The 10,115-nt window shown below is 48.2% G+C and overlaps 1 protein-coding gene across 2 annotated transcripts in view; it reads right to left on the bottom strand.

Moving 5' to 3' along the window:
• The window catches only part of pomgnt1 (protein O-linked mannose N-acetylglucosaminyltransferase 1 (beta 1,2-)), a 33,492-nt gene extending 23,564 nt beyond the window's left edge, over nucleotides 1–9,928 (bottom strand). The window contains exons 1-4 of one of the 2 annotated variants that reach the window (XM_015940571.3): nucleotides 9,795–9,928; nucleotides 9,492–9,678; nucleotides 3,474–3,573; nucleotides 3,104–3,219 (exon numbers count right to left, since the gene is read on the bottom strand). In XM_015940571.3, the coding sequence (XP_015796057.1) occupies nucleotides 3,104–3,219; nucleotides 3,474–3,573; nucleotides 9,492–9,611 (336 nt within the window). In that variant the 5' untranslated portion in view covers nucleotides 9,612–9,678; nucleotides 9,795–9,928. Of the gene's footprint in view, nucleotides 1–3,103; nucleotides 3,220–3,473; nucleotides 3,574–9,491; nucleotides 9,679–9,790 lie in introns of both variants that reach the window. The other variant, XM_054734480.2, reaches the window with a different exon arrangement.
• Nucleotides 9,929–10,115: the final 187 nt, after the last annotated feature.

The following is a 10,115-nucleotide window of genomic DNA, read 5'->3' on the forward strand; positions in this document are numbered from 1 at the left end:
CGAAGCTCACCAAAATCTCTCCGTGGCACGAGAGTCCCAGAGGATCAAGACGGCCGCTCGAAGCCTCCACTAAGCTGTTCCGTCACGCCGATAGAATTGCTCCAACAAACGTCATCTGCAACCAGCTGACGCAAACTCCTTCAGAGTTCATTTAAGATGCAAACTCAACACCTGTGGGCCTGCGGCAACCCTTGGACCAGAGAGTCGGTACCACTCAGGTCTTCCCTACCGGGCCGAGTACCCAGAGGCTGACAACATCCTCCCTTGACCTCCGGATCTACACAGAGGGTCGTCTGAACGGTGAGGTAGAACACAGACTGTGTCTGTATGCTGTTTCCTTTAAGAAATCCTCTAGTTAGCTGCAAAACAAACTCTTTCACCCAGAACGCGTTTCTCTCTCTGATAGAAACCTTTCTGAGACCTTTCATTCACACATCCAAACACACACATTTCATTTTGGTCTCATCCAGACACAGGTTGCTTTAATACCAAGTTTTAATATCAAAGCTGTTATAAGTTGTCTTTTAAATTGTTAGTAATAAATTCTTAACTTTTTAAACCTGACTCTTCTTTGAAATGAAACACAAGAGTGGTGTATATTTGGTCATTGAACGAGCAAAAATTTCTTTAAATCTTCTGATTTAATAAATAAACTTTTGCTATTAATTAAATCTCTTAAATAAAATATTCATCTTTGGATTTAACATAGACCAAGCGAGTTGGTGTATGAACTTCTATCGATTATATAAATATCCGGGGATATCTATGTAAATATAAGTTCATAAGCCAAATTGTTTGATCTTTCTCAAAATTTAGCATAGCTGAATAGCAAACAGCGTTAAATCCCAGTTGTGTAGATTATCTACGCTACACTTCTTTCTGCTCCTTTTCATTTATGATTATTTGTGAACATGAATTTTTTTAATGTAACTTATTTGATTGATTAAATGAAATAAATGAAAAAAAAAATGGAAATGGGATTTCATATGTGACGCCACATTTATGTGCTGATATCTTGTCATTTGGGTGCACTAATCTGTTCCTAACTGTCATTTATGGTTTTGTTGGTGTGTGTAAGTTGTGTGTTTTCATTGCTGGAAGGGTTATCAGTGGTTTAGGCTCTGTGCTTTCTGGTTTTTTGTTTTGGTTCGTCTTTTCTCTTTGTTGTTACTTGATGCTTTGTTAATTGCGCATGTTGGGTACCCACAGGTGTTTAAAGCGTTTTGTATGTGTTGGTGCTCTTGTCTGCGTTACTCTTCTTCTGTTGTGTTTGCTCTGTGGTAAAGTGTCCTGATTACTGACATTTTATGCTTTCTAAGCAAATTCTCTGAAAAGCAGCAATAAATAGCTCCTTTATAGAATGTGTTTGTGTGATTTATGTTGGTTCAGACTAGGTTTGGGCGGTATCCAAATTTTAATACCATCCTGCTTCCTCGACATTTTACCAAGGTGTACGGCATTAGGGATGTCCCATTTAGATATCGATATCGGAAGTAATTCCATATTGGCTCAAAAACACTGTATCGGATTATATCGGACGGCATCAAAAATCTCCGATGTAAGCGGTCTGTTAAGGTTCACAATTTTGAAACAATGGTTAAGAAAAAATGGTCCTTTTTTTCATACTTACTGTTATTGGCTCTTGTTCTCCGACCGAGTAGTATCACCTGATCAAGGCTTTCATACATTCCACACTACGAAACAGGTAAAAGTCTGTATGATTTGTGCTGATATCGTATCGAACTGATATTGGTATCGGTCAATACGGAAGGCTGCCATATCGGTATCGTATCGGAAGTGAACAAGTTCTATCGGGACACCCCTCTACAGCATTACTGGGACTAATTTATAAATGATGACGTAAGCCTCAAGTGGAAAAACCGAGCTGTTGTTTTGGACTTTCTTCGTTCAGAAACTAAATAACAAACATTATTACTAAAAAAAAACCACATAATATTAACTTTTTTAAAAAGCAGCTTGTAAAAACTTTTTTTTGCCTGAAAAACCAGCATGTTTACCTATTTTGGCTTCAACATCGGCCTGCTGAAATCCCGCTTCAATGAGCTGGTGGCAGAAACGCGGTTATTTGAGGCTAGTCGCGATATCTGGGGAAGGTTGGCAGCTTATTTTTCCACCAGAAAACACGTCGTCTGTTTTAATAACCACACCACTCCAGACAGAAGGCTGCTACCTCAGCTACGGCTCGCTCCTCTGATGTTCTGATGGGGCGTGCATTTTTCGTCGTCAACTTTTGTTGCACAAATGACCTCATTAGTGTTTACTGGCTCTCTTTTAAGTTTGCTTCAAGCCAGAATACTCCCAAGCTGCAAAGGCCGTGTTATTTTTAGACACCAAGGCCGTGTCCAAAATCAGGGGTGGCATGCTCATGAGGTTGGATTTTAAGACCAGTGACGTACCCCGAAGTAGCTGCCGGCTTCTGATTCGCCATCCTTTTGAAAAGAACGCGGTGTATTGTGGGTAATTTTTGACCAAGGCTAGGCTGCAAGACACCTCGCGTGTATCCTTGCTCAGCTAGCTAAACGGCTAACAAACGGAGAACACACGCCTCAGTGGAACATGAACATGGGAACATGCCTTGGCGGTTCCTGATGACGTATCTCCTAGGTAACCGGGGCGGGGCCAAGACATCAAGGCAAGGTTCCTTGGCATTGAGAAACGCCCCCGGTCTAAACGGTCACAGAAGAACACGTTCTCCTGAGACCGTTTAGGAAGGGTACTCATGAACATGCAACCCGAGAATTTGGACACGGTCCAAGTCAGCTGGTGCACAAGCTGCCATTTTTCTCCGTGCCGTCACGAGAGGACATCACGTTCATAAACTTCATGGAACGTCTCTAAAAGTTGGACAGGACATTTTAAACTATTGAAGTAAAACTGAAAACTCAACCACGCTTCTGTTCTATACATTAAATAACTTATTTACCTTTAGTTCATTTTTTATTTTTAATCTTTGTCTCCTACACGCACTTGTTTTCATGACGGTATAGGAACTGACACCGGCTGTGTACGGTAACGCCGGCCAAGCCCAGTACAGATGGGAAGTACAGTAACTTGGTGTTCATGAAACCCGACTAAAACTCACCGTGGTTCCATCCACAGCTACATAGACTTTGGAGCGGCTGGAGTAGACCTCAATGTCCAGAACCCGGCGTCCACCGGCTGATCGGCGTGGTGTTTCCATGTTGGGAATCACATCCTCTAGAAGCCGGCAGAATCAGAACCACAACCAGAACCAGAGGGTTAGAACAATGAAATAAACAGATTCTTCACAGAAAGAAAACATAGTAAAATTCTGGGATCCAGCCGAGTCAGACCTGGCTCAGGACCCAGTTCAGCCCCTCAGACAGCACTTAGGTCAAAAGTCTGGTTCTGAGGTAGTACTGGCCAGCTGAAGCCGGTCCAGTTAGAACTTTATGGTCTTTACCAGAACATTTACAAGTTCTAAGACTCACCATACTCCCGAGCTGCCTCTTCACTTGCTGCTCTCCTCGTGTCCAGAATCAGTTTGATGTTGATGATGACGGTGATCAGGAGGAACAGAACCGCTCCGGCCTGAGGAGAAGAATCCAGGTTTGCTGTTGAAAGTGTCATTACCAGAACCGCCGGTGGTTGGCACTATCATTAATGACTTTATTCCCTCATTTTCAGCCCAGAATGCTTCTATGAGTCTAAAGCCCAATGGGACACGTCTTAATGGTGAGTGCATAAATGATGAAGGCCCAAACTTCAGTAGCTGGACTTCCACTCAAGCCTGCACTCCCGGGACATAACCCTTGATGTCTACAGCCAAGTTCAGGACATATTGTTGCATCTATATAATTAAAAGAAATGTGGTCGTCTCTGGGGCCAGATGCGTTTTCATGGTGCGTTGCCATGGTGATGCTTCATCGACTCCACTGCATTGCAGCCCCGTTTATTTATAAAGCGCCAAATCAGGACCAGAGTCGTCTCAAGGACCTTCACACAGTAAACAGTACAGGTCAGGTCATTAAGCCAGTCAGTAACGAGATTCCTATATAAGGAACCCAGCAGGTTGCATCGAGTCACTGACTTGATGACTCACTGGGTATCGAAAAGACAGAGCACACACGCACGCACGCACGCACGCACGCACACACACACACACACACACACACGCACACACACACACAAAGTAATGTTTCTATAGTTACATTGTGATTTCTTAGTAAATATTCTATTAGGTGAGAGATAAACTTTATTGTATTTATCCTAGTGGATCTATAATTAAACGGGTAAACTAGTAGTAGCACATCCAACGTCAAGGAAAGTAAAAAGTTATTATCAGGAGAGGGAGAATGTTTAAGTAGTTAGCAGCAGTGTGCTAGACGATGGCCCCCTCCATGAGGCCACCACAGCTCAGCAGAACATCGTTGTAGCTTCTTCTGGGGAGAAAAACACTTAGAGAGAAAATAAAGTTAACAGCTGAAATAGCAGGAAATAATACAGTTAAAGAGCAGACTGTAGAAGAAAGCAGTAGAGTGTGGAAAGTGGTCAGTGTATCCTCCAGCAGTCTAAGCCTATAGCAGCATAACTACAGAGATAACTCTGGATAAAATAGCCTTTTAGATGGAGGCATGTTGGAGTCAGGGCAAGGGAGAGCCGTCTTTACCGACTGTACACTCCACCTCCCTCTACTCCCCCACTTGTCCAGATTTAGGCTAACATCAGATTTTAACCATAGGCCCTATCAAATAAAAATGTTTTAAGCCTATTCTTAAAAGTAGACAAAGTGTCTGCCTCACGGACTAAAGCTGGGAGCTGGTTCCACAGGAGAGGAGCCTGATAACTAAAAGATCTGCCGCCCATTCTAATTTTAGGTATTCTGGGAACCACCAGTAGACCTGCAGTCTGAGAGCGAAGTGCTCGGTTAGGAACGTATGGAACAATCAGATCACTGATGTATGATGGAGCTTGATTATTAAGAGCTTTATATGTGAGAAGAAGGATCTTAAAATCTATTCTGAATTTAACAGGTAGCCAACGTAGGGAAGCTAAGAAAGGAGAAATATGATCTCTCTTTTTAATTCTCATCAGAACTCTAGCTGCAGCATTTTGGACAAGCTGAAGACTTTTAACTACATTCTGTGGACTTCCTGAGAGTAATGGATTACAGTAATCCAGTCTTGATGTCATAAATGCATGAACTAGTTTTTCAGCATCACTCCTGGAAAGGATGCTTCTAATCTTAGCAATATTCCGAAGGTGGAAAAAGGAAATCCTACAAACCTGTTTAACCTGGGATTTGAATGACATGTCCTGGTCAAAGATAACACCAAGGTTCCTTACTTTGTTCTCTGAGATTAATGTAATGCCATTCAGGTCAGGCGATTGGCTAAGCAATTTCCTTTTCTGGATTTCTGGTCCAAAGATGAGAACTTCCGTCTTGTCTTGATTTAAAAGTAAAAAGTTTAGAGTCATCCAATGTTTTATGTCCTCAAGACAAGCCTGTAATCTACCCAACCGATTAGGTTCATCAGGGTTAATGGATAAATATAACTGAGTATCGTCAGCATAACAGTGGAAGTTTATCCCATGCTGTCTAATGATTTTACCAATTGGGAGCATATATATAGTAAAAAGAATTGGTCCAAGCACTGAACCCTGTGGTACTCCACAGGTAACCCTGGAGCATGAAGATTTGTCATGTACATTTACAAAATGAAATCTATCAGACAGGTAGGATTTACACCAGCCTAACGCTGTTCCTTTGATCCCTTCAGCAGCGACAGCATCTCTACAGGCTCCAGCAGCAGGGACAGCGTCTCTACAGGCTCCAGCAGCAGGGACAGCATCTCTACAGGCTCCAGCAGCAGGGACAGCGTCTCTACAGGCTCCAGCAGCAGGGACAGCATCTCTACAGGCTCCAGCAGCAGGGACAGCATCTCTACAGGCTCCAGCAGCAGGGACAGCATCTCTACAGGCTCCAGCAGCAGCGACAGCGTCTCTACAGGCTCCAGCAGCAGGGACAGCATCTCTACAGGCTCCAGCAGCAGCGACAGCGTCTCTACAGGCTCCAGCAGCAGCGACAGCGTCTCTACAGGCTCCAGCAGCAGGGACAGCATCTCTACAGGCTCCAGCAGCAGGGACAGCATCTCTACAGGCTCCAGCAGCAGCGACAGCATCTCTACAGGCTCCAGCAGCAGCGACAGCGTCTCTACAGGCTCCAGCAGCAGGGACAGCATCTCTACAGGCTCCAGCAGCAGCGACAGCGTCTCTACAGGCTCCAGCAGCAGGGACAGCATCTCTACAGGCTCCAGCAGCAGCGACAGCATCTCTACAGGCTCCAGCAGCAGCGACAGCGTCTCTACAGGCTCCAGCAGCAGGGACAGCATCTCTACAGGCTCCAGCAGCAGCGACAGCGTCTCTACAGGCTCCAGCAGCAGGGACAGCGTCTCTACAGGCTCCAGCAGCAGCGACAGCGTCTCTACAGGCTCCAGCAGCAGGGACAGCGTCTCTACAGGCTCCAGCAGCAGGGACAGCATCTCTACAGGCTCCAGCAGCAGCGACAGCATCTCTACAGGCTCCAGCAGCAGGGACAGCGTCTCTACAGGCTCCAGCAGCAGGGACAGCATCTCTACAGGCTCCAGCAGCAGGGACAGCGTCTCTACAGGCTCCAGCAGCAGCGACAGCATCTCTACAGGCTCCAGCAGCAGGGACAGCGTCTCTACAGGCTCCAGCAGCAGGGACAGCATCTCTACAGGCTCCAGCAGCAGCGACAGCGTCTCTACAGGCTCCAGCAGCAGCGACAGCATCTCTACAGGCTCCAGCAGCAGCGACAGCGTCTCTACAGGCTCCAGCAGCAGGGACAGCATCTCTACAGGCTCCAGCAGCAGCGACAGCATCTCTACAGGCTCCAGCAGCAGGGACAGCGTCTCTACAGGCTCCAGCAGCAGCGACAGCATCTCTACAGGCTCCAGCAGCAGCGACAGCGTCTCTACAGGCTCCAGCAGCAGGGACAGCGTCTCTACAGGCTCCAGCAGCAGGGACAGCATCTCTACAGGCTCCAGCAGCAGCGACAGCATCTCTACAGGCTCCAGCAGCAGGGACAGCGTCTCTACAGGCTCCAGCAGCAGGGACAGCATCTCTACAGGCTCCAGCAGCAGGGACAGCGTCTCTACAGGCTCCAGCAGCAGCGACAGCGTCTCTACAGGCTCCAGCAGCAGGGACAGCATCTCTACAGGCTCCAGCAGCAGCGACAGCGTCTCTACAGGCTCCAGCAGCAGGGACAGCATCTCTACAGGCTCCAGCAGCAGCGACAGCATCTCTACAGGCTCCAGCAGCAGCGACAGCGTCTCTACAGGCTCCAGCAGCAGGGACAGCATCTCTACAGGCTCCAGCAGCAGCGACAGCGTCTCTACAGGCTCCAGCAGCAGCGACAGCGTCTCTACAGGCTCCAGCAGCAGCGACAGCATCTCTACAGGCTCCAGCAGCAGCGACAGCGTCTCTACAGGCTCCAGCAGCAGGGACAGCGTCTCTACAGGCTCCAGCAGCAGGGACAGCATCTCTACAGGCTCCAGCAGCAGCGACAGCATCTCTACAGGCTCCAGCAGCAGGGACAGCGTCTCTACAGGCTCCAGCAGCAGCGACAGCATCTCTACAGGCTCCAGCAGCAGCGACAGCGTCTCTACAGGCTCCAGCAGCAGGGACAGCGTCTCTACAGGCTCCAGCAGCAGGGACAGCATCTCTACAGGCTCCAGCAGCAGCGACAGCATCTCTACAGGCTCCAGCAGCAGGGACAGCGTCTCTACAGGCTCCAGCAGCAGGGACAGCATCTCTACAGGCTCCAGCAGCAGGGACAGCGTCTCTACAGGCTCCAGCAGCAGCGACAGCGTCTCTACAGGCTCCAGCAGCAGGGACAGCATCTCTACAGGCTCCAGCAGCAGCGACAGCATCTCTACAGGCTCCAGCAGCAGGGACAGCATCTCTACAGGCTCCAGCAGCAGCGACAGCGTCTCTACAGGCTCCAGCAGCAGCGACAGCGTCTCTACAGGCTCCAGCAGCAGCGACAGCATCTCTACAGGCTCCAGCAGCAGCGACAGCGTCTCTACAGGCTCCAGCAGCAGCGACAGCGTCTCTACAGGCTCCAGCAGCAGGGACAGCATCTCTACAGGCTCCAGCAGCAGCGACAGCGTCTCTACAGGCTCCAGCAGCAGCGACAGCGTCTCTACAGGCTCCAGCAGCAGGGACAGCGTCTCTACAGGCTCCAGCAGCAGCGACAGCGTCTCTACAGGCTCCAGCAGCAGGGACAGCGTCTCTACAGGCTCCAGCAGCAGGGACAGCATCTCTACAGGCTCCAGCAGCAGCGACAGCGTCTCTACAGGCTCCAGCAGCAGGGACAGCGTCTGGTTCAGCAAGACACTGAACAGAGCGTCGCCCCCCCTCCCTTTTCTCACACTGCACGCATGCAGCGGCACAAATGTAAACAAACACGTCTGTTGAACTTCCCATGGGACAACTGATGTAAAGTTTTCATCCTACAACAAACACACGGCGTTGAGGAAGCTCGTTATTTATATAAGTTTAGAGAAGAACCTCTGGGCGGTGTGAGGTGTTTTTAAGGCTCACTGTAGAAACAAAAACATGGAGCATCAACAGTCAAACAACACGTGTCTGTATGAGCGTGACACTCATAGCTGCGCTAATAACCTGTAAAATAAATAAAGACATCACGTTAGATCAGCAGCCCGTGATGACACCTGCTTCTGCTGACTGTAGGAGCCGCTTCAGATAAGAAATGTAGGATTTTAGCGTACCGTTACACCCCTGGTATGCTGCACAGTGTTGGTTTTAACTTTGCATTCGAGGTTTTTAGTGGTTGAAGGTTACAATACTGGATTACTGCCTGTATGTACATGCATGAACCTTGTTATTATTTATCTAGTAGTTATTCTGTAGTGCTGGTGCTGCTGTGTGTGGCGATGTCTCCACTGTGGGATCAATAAAGTTTATTCTATTGTATAATGCAGCCCTATGACAGCTGGAGACTCCACTCTGCCTAGCCTCCCTTTAATAATAAAGTGTTGATGAGTTTGTAGATCGTTCAATAATTTCACGCGTTTTACGTCATTGTCTGCTGATGAGATCATTTTAAAAACAAAGAAATGCGAGAGCTGAAGTAGCCGGTTCGTTTTAGCGAACCGAGCCGTGAGAACCCGTTCTCCTAAAAGAACTGAAGCTCCCATCACTGAAGGACGCAGGCAGCTTCCATGTCCCGCCTCCCTGCCCGGGCTGAAGCCCGAGCCCTGAGGTTCCTGCTGTAGGAGCAGACGAGGGTCCAGAACCTGGGAGAACTCGGAACATTTCTGTGGAGTTCGGGTTTCAGTGGATCCTCTGACTGTTTACTGCTCCTCGCTTTATGTTGGATTCTAGATTATCGGTGAGAACAGCATCACCAACGAGAGAAGCGGACTAGACCAAGCCTGGAGACGCCAGAACTGAACCGAACTGACCTGACAGAACCTCCGGACCGCCCTCTTGTTGCTCAGCTTGTATTTCCAGGTGAGGTACCAGCTCCGTTGCTGGCGCGGGATGAACGGTTTCGCTCGGGGATTAGGGGTCCAGGTCTCCATCCCGGAGCCGCCGATCCGCGGTCCCTCCAGGGGCTCCACACCACCCACGGTCCAGTCACATCCTCACCTGGAGAAGAAAAAGGTCACAACAAAGTTCAGCTAACGGTGGCTTCGGCGGAACTGCAGCAACTTAAACAGGCTGCAGCCGGAACCTTTGGCTTAAATATTCTCATCCTCACTCACTGCTCCATCACAAAGTTTGTCTCCATCAGTTTAATCCTGAGTCAGCAGGAAAATCCTCCACAGAAGCTTAAATGTGTTGCTACATGCGTTTCCGTCCAGCTAGCTTCTTCTTCTTCTTCGGTTTAATTCTGGCAGAGTCGGACACAGTTTTGTGTTCTGCTGCCTCCTTCCGGTCAGAAAGGGCACCGCACGTGAAGGTGCTAAAATCCATTAAAGAGCAAACAGCAGGTTAGCCTCCCCTGAACCGATGATGAGAGAAACATAAGAGAAACTCGTTTAAACGTTTTATACAAACATGCATTATTTAGGCTTTTCGAGTCA

This window comes from Nothobranchius furzeri, chromosome 8 (assembly GCF_043380555.1).
Source record: "Nothobranchius furzeri strain GRZ-AD chromosome 8, NfurGRZ-RIMD1, whole genome shotgun sequence".
Taxonomy (NCBI): Eukaryota; Metazoa; Chordata; class Actinopteri; order Cyprinodontiformes; family Nothobranchiidae; genus Nothobranchius; species Nothobranchius furzeri.